This window comes from Cariama cristata, unplaced genomic scaffold (assembly GCF_000690535.1).
Source record: "Cariama cristata isolate BGI_N322 unplaced genomic scaffold, ASM69053v1 scaffold5922, whole genome shotgun sequence".
NCBI lineage: Eukaryota > Metazoa > Chordata > Aves > Cariamiformes > Cariamidae > Cariama > Cariama cristata.
In genome coordinates this window covers 39,443-60,321 of record NW_009602005.1, presented here as the reverse complement: position 1 = coordinate 60,321, position 20,879 = coordinate 39,443, and the positions used below count along the sequence as shown (strand labels likewise).

The following is a 20,879-nucleotide window of genomic DNA, read 5'->3' as shown; positions in this document are numbered from 1 at the left end:
GTTTCACAAGTTGCAATTAGTCATAACATCTTCTGAGATGAACAAGTTATGCCATCCTCACATCTTACTGAAAGGAGTTGAAAGAACAAGATCAGAAATCATGGGACATACTTTTGATGCTTGTTTAAAGGTTTTTCTATCTGGTTTATTAAATTTACCATTATACAGCATTTCTTTAAAAAAGTGACAAGTTCAGTTACAGGTCTACATCCTAAGGATACTCACAAAATTAATGAGAAAATTCATTACCATCAAGGAGAATTCTTTTTACAATAATCGGACTAGCACCCTTTAGGCACAAGCAGAAATATATTCTATATATTTTATGTATGCTCTATAATATATAGGTGATATCGGAGCATTTTTAGCACAATATCACGGGTTTTTTTCTTCCGATGACATTCTGCCTCCTTCACTTCATATCTTTCAACTATAAATAATACTGCTTATACTTCGTTATAACAAAGTTAACAAATGTTGCCTTCTTTACAGCACAACTCTAATTCATTCTGAGAAGTGCAACCTTTCCACTTAATGAGACAACAATCTTGCAAAAAAAGTGATTATGTAATTAAAAGCTATATGATATGTTTTATCTTTCCAAGACATCAGGTGCACTTCGTAACTTCCAGACACTTGATTAACTGTAGTTTTATGTTGGTACAGTTTGCTAATATATGTGGCTCATTTGTCTATTTCAGTCATGAAAAAGTTATGATGTACAAGCAGCACTATGTATGATTTCTGTTCTTAAATTTAGGGCAGAAGAAAATCAATGAAAAACATTCATTCATTCATGAAAACATTCAACAAAGCTTCCACCCCCCAAATTTACAGGGTTTTTAACAGAATGTGTGACATAAGTTTGTTTAGAAAATTACAGTAACAGCAATACCGTTAAAAATTGTAATTTTAGAAATCTCTCATTATTGGCATGAATACATATGAGTATGGAATTCTAAAATTTTCAACCAGTAAGAAATAATTTTGAAGTAAACTGATTCAATTCTGACAGCCAAAAATGGTGTTGCTCAGGACTCTCTGAAAATGAATGAACCACCAACACCAGAAACCAACATGACATTAAGATTCCAAAATTGTAAGACCTAAAGACACAGTCTTTAAAACAACTGTTTTACGTATTAAGATACACACTAAAACCTAACAGTGGTGGAAATGCTGAAAGCTTGCCGAAGTATTTTCTGGGATATACATTTCACCAATGAAGTACCTTTCCAGAGTTTTGTTAGCCAGTACTAGCAAAATACTTCTAAGGTACTGACATACCTTCAGCCACACCATATTGCACAGACGTCCTGATCAGTTTCTGACTCATTTGTTAATAGCACAGCTGGAAAGAAGCCTGACATAAATTTTCTTCAGTTTGAACTGACAAACTTTTACCTTCTCACCATTCCTTCAGAGAAGTGCGAGCTGTAACACTCTCACTACATGTCTCAAAACAGACTCATGACAAAATCACTTAAGATGCTAGAGATCTAGTTTAAGCCATTAGCTGCCACAACCTAGGAAAATGCCCAATCCCTAAACCAGATGGTTGCTCATTCAATCTTTTGAAGCTGTAACACTGAACAGAAAGAAATGTCCATGAAGCTGGAAAGAGAAAACAAAAGGGAACATACTAATAATCCAGCTGTCAGGAACTTGCTTGAGAGCAGGAAAAGCAGTGTTCTGGTGCCTGATGCCACCACTATACTTGAACTGTATGTAAGTGATTCACTGGACAAACCCACAGAGAATTTCAAATGAGTATATAAAACCATAGCTGACTAAGGCATGTTCACTCTTTCTGGCCCTACTCGTTTTTGTTCAAAGGAATACCTTACCTGGCAGAGTGAAAGGTCCACAGCATGCACAAACATGTACCTTTTCCAGATAATAGCCTACTGGTTCTGCCAGATGAGAAGTTAAGCATGCCAGCAGAAGATCAACAGACAGCAGATGACAATAATTTTAAAAGTAGTACTTTCTCTCCCTGCAAGGTTGCAGTTCTTATGAAGAAAACTTCAGGCTTGGAACTCAGAAGCAACACTTCCCTGTCTGTACAGTTCCCTGCACAGGGGTTTGTTCTGTGAAATCTCTCCACTGCAGTATCTAAAATCAGTGCTAATGTTATGAAAACCTCTTTGTTAATAAGCCTTGCTGTGTTACTTCATAACATGACTGTAGCCCTGTGACTCCATAAGAAAATTATGAGTTCTGAATCATGAGTATCTGGAAGTTTCCACACTTAAGGAGAAAATGAGGCACTGGAGTCTGGAACAGATTAAATTCCAAACACATTCTATTTCTTGTCCATACTTCTTTGTAAGATTTCTACTCCTATACCAGTTTCAGTTTAGTAGATAAGGTTTTGGGTTCCTAAGGGACCTAATTCTCCCCATGCATTTCATAAAGACGGAGATATAAAACAGAACATTTTGGGTGGCCAGACTTATCAAATGCTGCAACACCAGGACAACAAGTAATTGTCTAGGTCTGCATTCCCTTTGAAGGATATCACAGTAATTTCTGTAACGTAATTTTGTAGATCTGTGTTACTAAAATTTTCTATGAAAACATTTTTAATAGAATTAGAAGGCACTGTGGAGTAGTTGTTGTTTTGGGTTGGGTTTTTTTTATCATCTTTGACTATATACACATGCTGTGGCAAATACAGAGGGTTGTGACACCTAGAAATTAGCAAACTATTAATCATATAATTAATTGTAGCGTCCCTTGAACTCAAATGTGCACATATTAAAACAGAATAACTAAAGCCAGTATGTGAATACTTTGTAACACTGTGATGGTATAGCCAGACAGAATGTGCAAGTATTTTACAGAAGTATATGAGTTATGTGATCAAAGAGGCAAAGAAAGAGGGCTGTAGCTGCACATAGACGGCATTCAAGTAATGAAAAGTTGCCAAAGACAAGATAAGCACAAACCAGTAAAATGGATTGAAAATTGTTCCAAATACATAAGAAGAATGAGTGACGAGGCAAAAGACAAGAAGATAAGCAGTACTGGGATGAGAGGAGACGTTTTTCTTCGGGAGGGAGGCAACAGGATAGAAACATCAGGCATAAGCAAAGAGAAGGTAAGTCTGCTTCAACTCCAACTTTCTTCAGTAGTCTAAATGTACAGTTTCTCAAAATTTATGCCACTCTGCCTTTAACACACATATATTCAAGCATAATGCTAAGAAATGGGAAAATAGAACACTGCAAGAAAATTACCGCTCAATTCAAGCATTTGAATTTCAGCATTCAAAATTAGGTTGGCGTCAGTCTCTTATGATAGTTTATTGCTAATAATACTTAATCTAAGATGAGGAGGTATATATTTTCTAGCAGAGCTACACCTCTGATAAATGCAGCTAGTGTATACATTTAATTTAAAATAAGAATAAAACCTTTTAAAGTCCTATTAAAAGACAAAGGAGACACCTATAACCTCTCACTTACTGTTTAAAAAGCTTCTCCTTCTAGTACTATAAAAATTGTTCTATTTTTAATAATAATAATCACTATTTCAATTTGGACAAGCTTCTTAAACATTCTAGTATATTTTTGGAAAGGTTCAAAATGCGAAACACAGAATAAAATTATGGTGAAATTACCTGAGATTTATCTCCTCCAAGCACATTCACCATCACTTCCATAACAGTCTCATGCATGCCCAAGACTCTCATTAAGTTAGGATGCTGATAAAACACCTTGTTGTTCATTATATCCCTAAAATGGAAAAGGCAACAATGCACTTTAAGAAAAATCATTCTAATTTAAATCAATTATTAGCGATTTCAGAAATATGCATTCACTATAGTAACGTCCTTTTAAATTATTAGATTTCAGCATAATACAAAAACACTTGACAACCAAATGCTTCACATTTCAATAGGCTGACATTCCTCCAATTTTCATGAATTCTATATAAGAATCTAAACTTTTAAATTATTTCAAAATGGCATTTCTTCATCTTTAAATTGCTCTTACCATCTGTTCTATTTAAAGAAAAAATATATTCTGTGATGATCTAAGTGGAAAAGAATATATTCTGTTATGTTTTAAATGGAGAATGGGGATCAAGAAATCTAAATCTAATCTTGCCTCTGCAGTAACACCCCTGAATTAATTTTCTCAGTTCACACAGTAGAAGACAATAAATAGACTTAATATTCAAGGTTATCTGTTAAATGTGTTTCATCAATATTTCCAAAATTAAGACCATCTGTCAGAAGATGTAAAATGGCATACAGTCCCTTTAAATAAGAATATTGTAACATTTTCACTCTGCCCGCCATCCTCTCAACATGTTCTAGAATTTGCCGTATTGGTTTCATAATCCAGAACACAATTTTCTATAGGTAATCCAGGGTTTTCTATCATTTTAGGTCAACCTTTTAAAAACAAATGGCAAATAACAGACATCATGCCTGCTTTAAAGAAATACAGAAAACTGGGAATGGAAGATAACTCATAATATAGCACGTCTGGGAAGCGGACTACACACATGCAGAGTTTAGACAAAACTTATCTTTTATCCCTCTTAGAATTCTGAGCAACTTTACAAACTCAGCATCAGGGACAAATTAGGTCATACTGTCACACACTAATGATTTGTCATCATGACTTGCTCAATTCAACTGAAGAGATTAGTCTTTGCAATTTTTTCAAAAACAATACAATTTTTACAGTGAAATAATAAGAATAATGGAAGTTCCTTACAACTGTTGTAAAGGAGAGAAATTGTTCATTGTTCTTGATGAAGCACAAATAAATACAGTTCTCAGGTAATTATACTATCATTTTCTCTCTTTTCAAATACACCATTTTAATTGAAATAATTAACTTTCTGTCAATTTTTTCTTCCTTCCAGCATTAAATGGTCTAATCTCGCAGTTATTCACATGACAGGAGTAACAGACATGCAGGCATGCACCATAATACCACTGCTTAACAGAAGTAATTTCATAGCAAAGACGCAGAAAAAATACTTTCACATCAGCAGGCGTTACTTAAATGCAATTTCTTACAACTCTAATGTTATAAAAGATAAAATAAGCAGTTTTCCATGTTCAAATACTTTAAGTTGCCACTGATGATGACATAATAAATACTAACCAGTGTGAAATATTTCAGATCGCAACAACACTTTGCTGGTTCTACCTAACCACTTGTACAAACTTTTCAATTAAAAAGACACCAGCAAGTTTATTCACTCATGCCTGAAATATAATATGAGCTTGAAGTTTGGGAAAGATGTAGTACTGACACCAATAAAGATTTAAGTCACTGGTTTTCTCCAGAGCTGCTACAACATGTACTTTGACAAAGCTTTAGGCTTAACTATAGTAAAAAGAGTCCATTTTCCTTAGATGAGAAAATACCTTAGTTCACAGAAAGTTTGACATATTTGATACTGCTAGAGAGATCAGTTGGATTCACCTTGGAAATATCTGTGAAAACGAAAATTTCTGGTACATATCTGCACTTTAGTACAGCAGTAATTTTCATCCAGGATCTAAAATGAAAGGATTTACTAATATAACAAAAAGCTTTACACAAATTTAAAAATAAAATTATGTTAATTCCATACCCTAATCCATTAATCATTAGCAATTCCTCCTCTTTTCCCATCCTGACACTGAGAAGTGAGCGAATCTGGCCCAGTGCTGCAAGCAGATTAATGGTATCCTTCACAGAGGCAGCACTAATAGTGTATGCTTTCCTCAGAGCTTGCAGTAGCTCACCAATGCTGTCATATTGCCTACGAAGGAGGGTGTACATAATCCGAACTAATTCTGGGTCCTGAATCTGATCTTCTTGGGACCAGCGCACCATAGTCTGGGATATGAGTTCTTTCAGTGTAGCTAAAAGAATGAAATACATAAAATGTTACTAGCTATTACAACAACAAAAAATGACAATAACATGTATTATAGTAAAATACCAGATAATAGTAGACAATGAGGCAGTTGTAAGAGAGCAAAAGAACACAAGCAGACAGAACAGGATTTTTCAACTGGAAAAATAATTTTCAGATCATGATAAGTGGGATGCTCTTGAGAGATGGAAAACAAGAAACATCTATTTAGTGTTCAAGTCAATATCAGCATTGTTGGCAATGAAAACAACTTAGTTGATCATGACTGCAAGAATCATCCTTGTAAATTAAATAGTATATTTAAACTTTTAATTTATCCTTCATTTCTACATCAAGATTTATTGAATAGTACTAAGTGCAGCACAAACACCTTTTCATTAGGGACGACTGAATTCTAACTTTATAATGCCAAAGAAACATATTTTTGATGATCATCAGCCTATGTTCGGAATACAGAAACTGGTAATTAAGTTTTCAGTAAACAGTTTATTGGCTGACAAGTGTGAGTTCAATTACAGCAGAAATACTCATGACTGTGAGCTCAGCTTGCCAATCAATTTTGCCAGGGGGGAAGGAAGAAATAAAATCCATTCTAAACTCACAAAAGTGCCAGAGAGGAGGATGAGATAGTTGCCTTTTTAAACCAAATATCCAATTCAGGGCCTAGCCAGGGTGGCTTGAGCAGCTTTTGATGCTCATTCACTTGATGAATATTTAGCTATTTTGTTGTTCAAACAAAGGATCTACATTGTCTTCAAAAAGATGATCTACCTGGAAACATTGCAGAATTGTATGATGATGCAAACACACTAAGGAGTAGGAGATGCAAACTGACTTAGAATAGGAAAATTTAATCTGCATTTCCCATCTGTTTGGGGAAAGTCACTGTCACTTGCGAATACATTTTCTAAAAAAAATTGTATTGTTTAGAACTACACAATGCATATTGCTTGAAGCAGTTCTGTTGTATGTATTAGACGTTCAATGACCCTGAAAACAATTTTTCTGATCCCAGTTTAGGAAATTTACCTGAAAACTAAACACATGTTCCAGTCCTTGCTCCAACAAATGTTCATTGTTGACATCAAGTAGAACATGAATAAATACCTTCCCTTTTAAAACAATGAAAGTTTCTTTCCTCTATTTTCAGAAAAGTTACCTCTTGACTTTCCCAAAGTTATTCCAATGGTAAGAACAGCTCCTCCCAATTTCCAGCACAAGTATTTCTAGTTAGTGTATCAATTTATTTTTGCGTCTACACTATGCATTCACTTACTAACTCTTCCCCCTTAGAGTTTACTTAATGATGCATTTATAGAAAACCATCATTAATTCTCAGACTTTGTTCAATAAATAGGCTCTCTTCTGTGGGGACAGATTCTGTATTTCATTAAGACAGCCTTATTCTTAAGGGCATGTTATGAATGAGAAGATTAAACAAGATTTGTTCTAAAACACTGTATAACCTTCTTCAATCAAAATTTCTTCTTTCAGTGCAACAAGGCAATCTCCTCTTCTTTGATTCTTGCACTAAACTCTTCTTTCCTAGAATAACTAATAATTTCCCATAACTTTCCAACTCACTGAGCGTGACTGATTTCTGGTTATGTAAATGTAACACATTGCTTATGTCAGAAAATCAATGATCTTATTAAAGAATATAATTACTCTGGCTTTCTGACTGGGGAGGACGGGCATAAACATGGGATAAAGAGCAACCTGAAGTAGTAAACTCGAGGAGTTAAGGTTTCCTCCTGTGAAATTATGTTAGGTCCTTTATAGCTTAGGTAATGGCCCCTCTCACAAGGCTGAAGGACAAAATAGGCACAAGTTTCTGTCTTTTTGTTTTACAATCTAGTTCCTCATTTCCTTAGTACTGCCAGAAATATATAATTTTTCTTGGATTGAAAGGAATATTACTTTCAAAATAACATGATATTTTGGATTTTTTTGTTTGATGAGGGAAAATACCATATTATTCACTCCAAATAGGTATTTTCCACTTCAGCAACAAAAATATTTGCACTGACTCAATTATGAGAGTGATTTTATACACTTGAGTTAACCATCAGATATTCATACACAAGTTTATTACAATTTTTAGTACAAACATAATATTCCACAAGAAACACATTCTCATGAAATGAACAAATTGAATTGCTATGCAGAGGTTCCTATGTGTAAGTGCAACAAAATAGTCCCATGTTTTTTACAGCTTCTCTCTGGAGTTCTGAAAATGTTTCTCCATAACAAGTGTTAGTGTTTCTTAGGTTTCAGTACCTTTGAGGGTTTTGATTTTTTTTCTTCTGATAAGCTTTTAAGTAGCGTATTGCTATAAGTAATTACTTTTAGGCAGTATGGCAAATAGCCTTGCAGAAATCAATTAGCCATGTCCTTGCATGGATGAATTTTCAGTCAAAAGATAAATGCAGGGTAGAACTAAATGGTAGTGGGTCACAAAGAGGGAGAAACAGCCGTGAAGTTCTGTGTATATCCAAGTTGTGTTCTGTGATGTTAAGCACCTTCCTTCCCTAAAAGACCTGGGAAGTGGATAAGCAAATGCAAACAAGTTGGATGATACAAAGTTACGAAGGATAGCAAATATGAGTGTAACTGAGCACAAAACTGGGCAATAAAATGATAACTAAATTTCCTTTAAAAATCACATTAAATAAAAGGAGGTAGGAAAATATAGTCCTCATTTATAAATAGAACAATGAGATGTTAACAGAGATAAGGTCTGTCAGACAGATCCGTGAAAATCACAGAATGGTGGAGTTTGGAAGGGACCTCTGGAGGTCACCTGTTCTAATCCTCATGCTCAAGCAGGGCCACCTGGAGACAATTGTCCAGGACTGTGTCTAGATATTTTTTGAATACCTCTAAGAGGGAGACCTCCCTGATCAACTCCTAAAAATATCAGCTCAACTATCAGTAGCAACTCAAATTCAGTGGCAGTCAAAAAGATCAAATCAAAAGTCAGCATTTATTAAGAAAGGAATGGTTAAAGCAGAATACATTACGCCATTATGTTAATCCATAGTTCAGTCACACCTTTTCATCCAACACAACAGGAGGTCATCAAACGAAGCCCATTCACAAGGCAGGACTTAAGTCAAAAAGAAAGGTGTTTCTTCACATAATGGATGACAGGACCCTGAAATTCTGTGCCAAAAATATGGCAGAAGCTAAAAATTCACATTTGCTCAAGTGGAGACTACACAAATATCTGTCAGAAAGATACAATGGGGATATAAAAAGATAAACTTCTTTAGACTCAGGAAATCTCCTCAGCTGAAGATAACTGGAGACAGGGACAGTATTAAAGTTGCAAGTATCATATCTGATTATTTTATTCTTACTTATCCCTGGATACCCACATTTCCAGCCACTGTTTGAAACAAGGTATTGGGTTGGATGGATCTGACTCATTACAGCCTGTTTTAATGATCATATTATTCCAAAATTGTAGAGTCTGCTTAGTGCTTCTAGCTCTGAGTGTATAAAGGCTCATTCCCAGGATTAATTTCTTATCTGAATATTTCTTAAAGATACAGAATTTTGCAGTCCAGTTTCTACTGCCTAAAACCAGAGACTTCTCATGTTGCTGCTTCCAGTCACTTACATATACTTGCCCACATCTAAGCATAGCAGTACATTTTGAGGTCAACTGTATGACGTTCAACAAGGCCAAGTGCTGGGTCCTGCACTTCGGTCACAACAACCCCATGCAACGCTACCGGCTTGGGGACAAGTGGCTAGAAAGTTGCCCAGCGGAAAAAGACCTGGGGGTGTTGGTTGACAGCCGGCTGAACATGAGCCAGTAGGGTGCCCAGGTAGCCAAGGCGGCCAACTGCATCCTGGCCTGCATCAGAAATAGCGTGGCCAGCAGGACTAGGGAAGTGATTGTCCCCTTGTACTCAGCGCTCGTGAGGCCACACCTTGAATCCTGTGTTCAGTTTTGGGCCCCTCACTACAAGAAGGACATTGAGCTGCTGGAGCGTGTCCAGGGAAGAGCAAGGAAGCTGGTGAAAGGTCTGGAGAGCAAGTCTTATGAACAGTGGCTGAGGGAGCTGGGGTTGTTTAGCCTGGAGAAGAGGAGGCTGAGGGGAGACCTGATCGCCCTCTACAACTACCTGAAAGGAGGTTGTAGCGAGGTGGGGGTTGGTCTCTTCTCCCCAATAACTAGCAACAGGACAAGAGGAAATGGCCTCAAGTTACGCCAGGGGAGGTTCAGGTTGGATATTAGGAAGAATTTCTTCACCATAAGAGTCATTAAGCATTGGAACAGGCTGCCCAGGGAGGTGGTGGACTCATCATCCCTGGAGGTGTTCAAAAAAGCATTTAGACGTGGCACTTCAAGACACAGTTTAGTGAGCATGGTGGCATTGGGTAGATGATTGGACTTGATGATCTTTGAGGTCTCTTCCAACCATAATGATTCTATGATTCTCAGGACTTCTAGCTGAATTCCTGCAAGGAGGAAAGCCAGAAACTCTTACAAAATTTGACAAACACTTAATTAATAATCCTTTTAGAGGCATTAGAGTTTACAATCTCAAGAAATAAGAATATAGTTCTTTCTAGGCTGTTCTTACGCCTCCAGTGCATATTAGTTTAGGTTTAGCAGAGTCTGCTTAGAGTCTCTTTTGCTAATCAGATGTATTGTGACTGTGTGATCTGTTGTTTCCTCTCCTCTAATCCTTTCTACCCTCTTTTCCTCTGTACTGAAACAGAGAAGCTGCTGTGTTCGTTGCACTTGAAAAAGTTCTCCTTGCAACTCAGTCAAAAGATGAGAATAGATGGGAAATAACCAAATGTGATGTCTCCAGCACGATCGTCGTAATAAAGAACAAAAAGAATAGTCTGGTATTCTTTTTGACTGCTAATAAATCACAAATGTACTGTATTGTAACCTAACGTTCTGTAACCAAAATTTAAAAAATGAGCAACAAAAAAATGGAACTAACAGACAGTGGGAAGTCTATTGTAAGTAACAACTAATAAGTTAACATCCTGTGGTTTCAGTGTAAGTAGCACTCTAAGGAACAAGGTCTTAAAGAACACAATCTATGATTCTCCAACTTAATGCTCCAATTGCATCTTTTGTTTTTTTTGAACATGCAGCGGACATTTGAGTTACTCAACAGAGACTTAACCTTTTCAAACAAACATTCTCATATATCTACACTAAGATCACTTTGAAAGATCCATGTTTTGTTGTTTTAACGTGGGAACTAAATTAGGGTATTTGTTCAGGCCAGTAAATTCTATTTCCTGATTTCTGTTCTAGGACCAGTAATCAAGTGTACACCTTCAGAATATATGGTCCTACATGAAAGAATTGTATTGCAACAGCAGATACCTTCCCTAATTGAGGCACCTGAAGAGCCATAGTTAAGTGAGTCTGACAGCCATAGTTTCTATTCCCAAAATGCATGAACAAAATCCTTGATCTCCTTTCATTTCTACCTGCAGAAAAACTAAAGAGCAGACATATCACTCCCTATCTTAAATAAAAAGTCTTTCTTTGCCATTTCTTGTGGGTACCATCTCTTTTATCACATCACAAGCCTCTGGCTCGGCAAAGGAGGTGAAGGGCAGGCCAGTAGATTAAACTGTAACAGAAGCTGGGAGCAATCTGAATACTGGGCATGGTGACATCGATAACCAGCTAAAATAGTTGCTAATGTTTTTCCAATTTTTAAGTTTTAACAAGAAATTGCAGTGCCTTAACAATCTTACAAGGCTGCGTCATGAGTCCCTTACATATATGCCTTATCTGAATTATGACTTGACAGTTAAAAAAGTCCTATCATCATAATTAACACTAATTTATTGCCTCAATGTGTTTATTCTCTGAGTTCTAGCTTGTTTTAAAAACAAATTTTACTAATTCATCATTAACACTAGTTTAAATTGCTGGCATTCCTCTCCTAAGATAAAAGTCCATTTCTGAGTAGATATGAATGCATGCTTAGAGGAAAGAAAGATTTCTTTGTAGAAAATGGCTCCTTCCTATGAATGTTCACATCCTGATTATGTATGACCAGATGCTCAAGGCCAGAGACTTTTAACCTTGGCAACAGGTACAGGTCATGCACACCACCACTCCTCTTCATGCATATAAGAGGATTGGCGTATCTCAGGCAGCCATTTCCTTCCACTCTCTGAATTCCAGATTTCCTGGGGGGTAAAGTAGAAGTGCACACACGGACTACATCTCTCATTCTCCAGTTACAGACAAGTATATAACATAACATAGCATAATATAGTATAATAGAGTGTAATATAGTATAATATAGTATAAGTATTATATAATTTTTCATTGTCCTTTGAATGACTTCATCCATATGCGTATTTGTACTATGCATCACTCCAAGGAGAAGCTCAAGCCTGAAGAGATTATCTGAAATTCCTAGAAAAACAGACACTGTAGAATCACTTGTCCAACTTGCATTTCTTGCAACCAAAAGCTCCAGTATACAACATACGTAAACTACTCTGTTCCAAGGACCACACATCATGTGCCCTGAGGCTTCAGAAGTGACATTCCCGATTCATGACAACAGAATCTGCATGAAGCCTGTAGAAGAAATGATACTTCCCAGATACTGAGTAGGTCCTACTACCATTAAAGAGAAAGCAAATACTAACAAATGAGTCACTGGAGAACAAAACCCTTTTTCATGCAGCACATGAGATTATTATAAAATTAAATGTATTTATGACCTAGTATCAAGCTTAACAGACCAAAATACGCTTTCAGGGCAGGATAAATCCTCTCTGGTGCTTTACAGAACAAGCAGATCATGTAAGAGGTGTTCTGAGTTATAAAATAGTATTGCTGTCTAATCTCACGTAACTCTTGATCAAATGATTAAGTCTGATATGAAATTAACTGTTCCAAGTCTGTACAAAGACCTACGGTCAAACTGAGCAAATTGAACTAGAAGAGGAGCATTTACTACCATTGTTGGTTGGAAGACCAAGCTGAAGTCACTTGCACAATTTGGCACAACATATTTGGATGGTGTTATAGAAACTTAGAGCTGGCAAAACCCAATCTTGATTCACAAAGGTAATTAGAAACCTCAGCAAAACTTTAAGTTCTAAAGGAAGACCTGGAGGAATCTGGCTTTTTGCCTTGCTTATTCCTCACCACTCATAGTCACTACCAAGGACTGAAAACTCATAAACATATGACAGCAAAGACAAAATTTCTGAGATTTACACTACACAACCACCTCACTGTGGGTACTATATGGCACTGAAAGTCGTGCGAGTTGCTCAAAGAGGCTCAACAAAATGCTTATGCAGATGGTAGAGGAACTGCAAGCACAGAACCCATCTCGCCTATTTAGACCATGAACACTCCTCCTGTGTTAGGGAACAGGGTATGAGAATGTACACATACAAGAATACTGCTCAGGAAAAAAAGTCTGTGATTTCAAGTGTTTCAGGGTGTTTGGGTGTATATGTACCCTAAGAAGAGGTAGTAGAAGTAAGCCAGTAACAGAACCAGCTACAATAAATAATGTATTGGAGGAAGCAGAGCCAAAAGAACAATGTACCTTCATTGCAGAGATGAAATAATGACGACAAATTGCTACTCAACTGAGTCAGATGGAACTTGAGATAACTTCAGCATGTAGAACCTCCCTACCTTCTGTTTACAAACAAGCTCTATTTTGCTTTCAAGTAGCAAAGAGGTTGAACTAACCTCTGTAACAAACATTAGTGGAAGGTATCTGTAACTTTTTTTATTTCAGTGTTTCCTTTAACTAAAAGTAGTGTATCTTTGAGACACCAATAATGCATGCAATAGACTATTTTCAGCTTTCCATTGCTAAAATGGTTGCATGCAGTTATCAATTACTTAATGCACGTGCATTATTTCTTAAATTGGTTAACCAACTAAATAATATTCTTCAACGCATTATAAAGAAATGATCAGCTGCTATATATGACATCCCTCTATGGTTATTAACATGCTCAATTTCTCTGAAAATCCAGCATGACAGAGAACCAAAAATGGTTCACATACAGTATAGCACTTTATAACAAGCTCTGGCATCATTTACAAGTCAAAATTGATTGAATAAAGTAAAAAAAAAATAAATCTTTTATTTCCTCTGTATCAAGGTATATAAGAAAACATATTATATCCTGTAAGTCTTCAAATACTTGCTGGATAATGCTTCTGAATCTGGTTGTAAGAATATGAAGAAAACTTGCTGAAACAAATTCTTAGTCTCTTTTCTGCTTGTTTTATACCATTAGGCATGGTAAAGTAATAAGACAGATATGAAATATCTTAAGTATATGGCATTTGCGTATAAATAACAAATGTCATTTTAATTTATTTTTCTACAGAAAAGACACTTTCCATCTTTTTGTATTACAAAACCCATGAATTACAGTGCTAAGTTTATCCATCATTCCTCTGTGCGTAGAATAACCTTGATTCAACTACATTTATGCTTCTTATAAGAACTAACTTTAATTCAAGAGTAAAAACTTTCATTGATTAATATCTGTCAAGCTTTGCACAGTTGTCTCTTAATACAATATATAAAATGGATATATATGTTATCAACTGATACATACGTCGTATGAATCAAGTCCAACTAACCTCCACAGTGCCTTGCAACATGTAATGTCAGGCCTTTTTAGGAAGAAAGCTCATCAAACTATCTGCTCAGCATCAATCAAAAGAGAGCTTGGACTGTTTGGCCTAGAAAAGAGAAAGCTCAGGGGCAATCTCATCAATGCATATAAACACCTGAAGGGAGGGTGTAAAGAAAAGAGAGGCAGGCTCTTTTCAGAGCCCAGTGACAGGACAAGAGGCAATGGGCACGCACTGAAATACAGGAGGGCCCATTTGAACAAAAGGAAACACTTTTATTGTGAGGGTGACTGAGTATTGGCACACATTGACCAAGGAGGTTGCGGAGTCTCCATCCTTGGAGATATTCAAAAGCCACCTGGACATAGTACTGGGCAACCTGTTCTAGGTGGCCCTGCTTGAGCAGGGGGATTGGACCACATGACCTCCAGAGGTACCTTCCAACCTCAGCCATTCTGTGGTTCTATGAATCACTGCCATAGGGCAATACAGATCTGAAACCAGAGGAATAAAGACTGTCTATTGGCTTACTCAAACACCATTAAACTAATTAACTTTAAATAAATTATTGTATTGTTTCAACAGTTACTCTCAGTTCTCAGTTGTGCTTATTCATCTGTGCTAGGTGGAAGGATGTAAAATACGTTCTCCCACATATATTGTTCCTAGGTCTGTGGATTAAATTGTCTCTCATGTCATTAGTTTCAAAACATACACACAGATTTTCAAGCGTTTTGAGTTATACATTCCTATATTTAAGAAATGTTATTAGCTTAATATTACTCAGCAAACATATAGGAATATCCCAGTCCTCCTCCTCTGTAATATTCTGCTGCAGAAAGGAATATTAAAAAAAATTTCTGCTAAATGGCATCTGTTCTTCTCATGTATATTTAAGCAACATGAAAGCTCACTGTAAAAGGCAATAAGCTCTATAAACTACAAAGAAAAGTTTTCAGGCAAATTGATCATATCTAGACAGTATTTTTCTCTGCTCTCTCATTTTGGTGACATATGTTAAAGATCCATAGAAGCAAAGAGCAGAATAAAAAATAGCAATACTAAATTCTGGAAAATTCTGTTAACTCAAGCATTTATGAATACAGAATTTGTACTTGTGAAAATAAAGACGTTCCTTCTATTTAATTAGTCAAACAGGTTGAATATTTCTTTAAATTCAGAAAAGATTTGGTAAGGATACATATATGTGCACGTATGCAATGCTTGAGATAAATCAGAACAAGTTATTAGTTTTTAATGAATGTATATATTCACCATTATCAAGTGAAATAAGTGAAAGTCAAAAAAACCCAAGAACTATAAAATCATTTTCTCATGTATATCTTGGTGCTGAGATGCAAACAGCTTCTTATGCAGCAATGAAAAATGAAATGGAGTTAAGCTGTAAAGAAGAAAGTTTTTGCATTTAAAAAACCAAACCATATAAATGGAAACATCACAAGTTTCGAATGCTTGAGTCTAGGTTATTGTGCCATAATTAACTTCTTGCATTTCTTTGTAAAGAATATGGAAATTTTCAACCCCACAGTTAATGATCTGGACCCAAAATCTTCCATCTATTTTAACTTCTTGTTTAACAATGCATCTAAGATGTTCAGTATGTAGGATAATTGTTCTAAGAGGCAGAAGCAACTTAAACAGTCTTCTTCAGTCTGCTATAAAGTTTTATTAGAAAATACACTCTTGTTGACTGCATACACCTTTAACACCTGCAGCACGGAAGTATTTATGTAGAAAGAAAACTTACTAGGAGATTTCTCTTCTTCCTCCTTAGGTTCTACTTTTTCTGCTTTTGGCGGACCTTTGATTTTGTACATTAATGAACGGAGTTTGCCAGTCAGAGAGGAATCTTCCTCTTCCTCTTCCTCCTCTTCTAGTGGAATACCTTAACAGATAATAAAATTGGTTAGAAACAAAACATGACCTTTGAAGATTAACTGCTTCAATACTTAAACAACACCAAAATGTCTACAGGAATTTTTTTAACCAGCAAATTTCATACAGGAAAAAAAAACATAGTTAGGCCAGCAGCTTTAACATGTTAGCTACAGTAGCATCCCTCAAATTTTGTTTATTTCAGTACACATACCTCTCATATCCAGATTTATAGTATTATTTTTTTGGTATTACGACCAAAGAGGTGGCATTTTTTGAAGATACTACTATGGCAATTAATTTTGACTCAGAGTCATATTTGATTAAATACACAATCCTCTGTTTTATATTGCTGAATGTAAGCTAAAGAAAGAAATGTATGGCTGTATCTCACAATATAGTAACATTTTTCAGTCAAGATATTTAGCAGTCATAAACAAACGTATTACATGAATTTAGAACTGTAAGAAGGCAGATGTTCACATGTGTTATGTGCAGAAGCACAGAACATCTAAACACGTTCCCTTCAGACCAGAGCTAATTGTGCCGAGCTGAAATGTAAGCTTTTGCTGTTTGGCTGCTGGTAAAAGTGAAATTCAGAAAAGGAAAAGATTTCCAGACAGAATACTAAAGAGATACAAGCTGGAGTAGAGGGAAAAGAATAAATTCTAGAGGCTAAAACTTGTATTAAAAAAAGAAACTAAAAGGAAGAAAGAATTGAAAAGTGGTATCAGGTTGAAGAAACTTTGCTGCTGGCAGGGGAAGGAGTTAAAGTTATGACTAGGAGCGACTAAGTGACTAGGAAGAAAAAAATTCAGAGGCACTGGAAGAGAATGAGAGAACTCAAAATTGAAATTGGAGACTGCATATGGAATTTAAGGAATGGGAAAAGGGAGACTGGCTGGGCAAAATGAAAAGCTAGGAATGAAGGAAGGCTACAGTCAGAGTTTGGAAAAAGTAAGAACAGGAAATGCAGCCAACAAGGAGAGGAAAGAGAAAGCAGACAATGATGTTAAAGAAAGCAAGAAACTATCTAGCATTGAAAAAAAAGCTAGGACCTGGAAGCAAGAGAAAGACACTGGGAGGAGAACTCCTGAGAATTTGAAATGGACAGGCAAGAAGAAATGCACTAGGATGATGAGTAAAGACAGTGTTGGACTATAGGAGATGGGGTCTGTGACTGCTCCAGATGGGATCTCATTCACTGCTCCTTATCATTCATTATTCATTCTGCATCCTCTTGAGGTTGCAATCCGTTCAGAAGCTGATCATCTCATGTTGCTACTGGTCAATCACTTAATTCAAGTGGCAGAGGTCTGTGCACTGGAACAGATGGTTCCAACCCAGATAAATGCCAATTTGATATTGTGCAATAAAATATGTTGTAAATTTGTTTGTTTTGTTTATAACCAAGAAATTGCACACAAAAATTATGATAGAGGACTATTATTTTGTTGGAAAAATTAACCAATCACAGATAGGACATGCTAGGATGAAGATTGCCTGAGTAACTTTAATTCAGACTATTTGTGTATATTCATTATGAAGCGAAGTAATTACTTGATTGCATACATATTTTTCCACTTAGACTGCAAAGTATATTTAGTATTAAAAAACTGATTAAATATTCCAAGCACAACTCCTATTCATTTTATCTTCAGCTGTGATTGCTTAGTACTGATTTTCAGGACTAAGTCAGGACACAGATAATGAGGAGCATTTATCTGCAGTGACCACATCTATGATAAATCTGTACAAAGTAATGAATATGGTTTTGTTTAGAATCCAGAGGATCATGAACCTATTTTAATCATGAGACTATGCTTTCTCTATCTTCAATTCTCTCTCTCTTAGCTGAGGCTAAGGCTGAGGTAGTTGAAAAATGGTAATTGGCTTATCACGAAATCATAGCTTGATGGTTGCTGGAGATTCTAATAAGGTACTCAGAAATTGCAGCACAAGATGATAGCAGAAGTCTTAACACTACAAGCACAGAATGGTACGGCAGGCACCATGGCTACAAACAGAAATCACAAACTGTTAATTACAGGTCACTAAAAAAATGCAATTCCGTGAACTGGGTAAAACTGGTTTTAGGGATATCCAGTGAAGAAAGAACTAGCAGACCGAAGGAGGAGGAAGCAACTATTAAGATCACTGTGCTCTTCCTCAGGAATAACTTGAGATGCTGTCAATTCACTGTAATGACCCTGCCCCCTTTTTCCTGAACAAGGTGGGTGCCATCAATCACAGCATCAAGATGCAATGGAAGAGTGACTACCAATATATCTTCCAAGTAGGCAGATATGAAAAAGTTTGTGTATATCAGTTTTAACTGCATCATTCTGGGGAATGAGCAGTAATAACTGGATGACTCAGACTATAAATGTTAGTATTACAGTAAATGGACTAATAATTCCATGACGGTCTTAATCAGACTAAGATCTCAATAGACTAACAAAAGATTTTTGGCATCACATGTAAAATGTGATTCCTTACCCTGTGCAATTTGTCTGAGTTATCTGATACAGCTCGCCCTTGAGGATATCCTAAGGAAATTCAAATTCAACGACTGGGGCAACTCAAGTCGTGATCTGCAGTGCAATAATGTTTTATAACAATTGACCATCATAGTTATGTATACACCAGGAAACTAAGCTAAAGCAGCAGTAGCACCCCTCATCTAGTGTATTTTATTAAATTTTCTACTGCTCAACTTCACAGCAATGTTCTTTCAATACCTCTTATCAGCTTGTACACATACATGGGTCTATATAAATCTTTTAAGGCAATCCAACCTTCTTGTTTGAATCATTTTTGTTTTTTTCAATTAAGTCTAAAATTTATACATAACAGAATAACATCTAATAATATTTAACAGATATATAACAATGAAACTTAAAACCATGCACAGGTTTCCCATATTTTTGTAATATGCACGAAAGTCTGTCAGGAAAGACACCATGTAGACAGGAATACAGCTAACAAAAAAACATCACACTAGTGTTTTTTTTAACTGATCTGTTCTATTTTCATGTAAAGGGTCAAAAATACAAAGAAAAAAAGGTAACAAAACCTTGCCACTCACCACAGTGAAGTAGAAGGTCATCGTGAAATTCATATAACTCATCCCGAATCTCCTCTGGACAGGGACAATCCTCTCCCAGTTGAAAATTCAGCAACATATTAATCTTTAAGGGAATTAAAACATAGTTAAAACACTGAGATAGCCTAAGACATATTCTAATATACAGCCGTACTTTACCTGTTTATATTCAAATTTATAATCAAATTAACATAAAACATACATTTGTAATACAGCTTAAAGGAAATACTAAAGCAATGGTACTTTGTAAGTTTTAATTATGATTAACATAAAAATACAGTTACACTTAATAATAAAGCTATTTCCTGGAGGTAGAAAAGACTATTTCCAACATACAGATGTCAGCACAATAACAACTTAATGCTAACTTTAGCAACTAAAATTATCAAATTATCATCATCTTGCAGAACTGGATGAATCTCAGGTCCTCAGTACTGAGCAGTAATGTTCAATTTTTCTATAATGTTGAAAAATCCTAAGTCAACTTTTGTTTACAGCTTGAATTCTGGAGTACAGGTATAAGCATTCTGACATTCAGTATTTTGCAGCATCTTAATAAATTTAATTTCAAATTCAATTTTGGTTCTCTAGTAGTTCCAATGGTAGTTTAGAAGTCAGAACTCTATTTCATCATCACAAAGAATTTTTTTTATCTTTAGATTCAAATATTTGTTTAATATTACCTGTTCTTGAGGAGGAGACCGAAATTCTTTAGTCTTCTTGGCAGTCAAAGCAGCAGACATGTTCAAAGCTTGCATGAGTTCATTGTACCTGTATTTCTGATTATACTGCAATTTTGATACATAACGGTCTGCAAATGATACGATTGCTTCCACTCTATGTTGTAGCTCACAGTCACAGAAATAATTGAGTAAATGACACATCTAGGATAGAAAAAACAGAGTTAAGTTCAACAGTTTAACAAACTCTAATTGGGTAAGAACTGCAGTGGATACTATACACTGCAACAGACTGTAAAAATGAGAGACTTTTTTCCCATACTTTTCTTTTAACACTGTAAAGGTGACAAATTTATACAGTTCTATTACCTGATTGATAATACTATATTGCATTCATACTCCATGCACTCAAAACATGTAGAAATCATAGAACAGTTTGCGTTGGGAGGGTCCTTTAAAGACCACCTGGTCCAACTCTCCCTCTTTTTACAATACACCTATGAAATAAGTATTTGCATATCTATTTTGAGTGTAGATACATGTAGAAATAATAGCATCATCATCAAATTTGCTTATTAATGTGAGGTTAAAAGGCAAAGTGGAATAAAGATCTTCAGGATTTCAGACAGTTCAAACTAAAGAACACACAAAAAGGACTACCTTTCTTTCATCAATA

General features: G+C 35.8%; 1 protein-coding gene across 1 annotated transcript in view; it reads right to left on the bottom strand.

Annotated features, from left to right (window-relative positions):
- Positions 1-20,879, bottom strand: part of LOC104157261 (ryanodine receptor 3) — a gene marked incomplete at its 3' end in the record, with an annotated part of 118,201 nt that overhangs the window by 63,675 nt on the left and 33,647 nt on the right. Inside the window, exons 24-28 of the mRNA XM_009694544.1 lie at positions 20,207-20,407; positions 19,506-19,608; positions 16,290-16,427; positions 5,605-5,878; positions 3,626-3,740 (exon numbers count right to left, since the gene is read on the bottom strand). Of these exons, the coding sequence (XP_009692846.1) occupies positions 3,626-3,740; positions 5,605-5,878; positions 16,290-16,427; positions 19,506-19,608; positions 20,207-20,407 (831 nt within the window). The remainder of the gene's footprint in view (positions 1-3,625; positions 3,741-5,604; positions 5,879-16,289; positions 16,428-19,505; positions 19,609-20,206; positions 20,408-20,879) is intronic.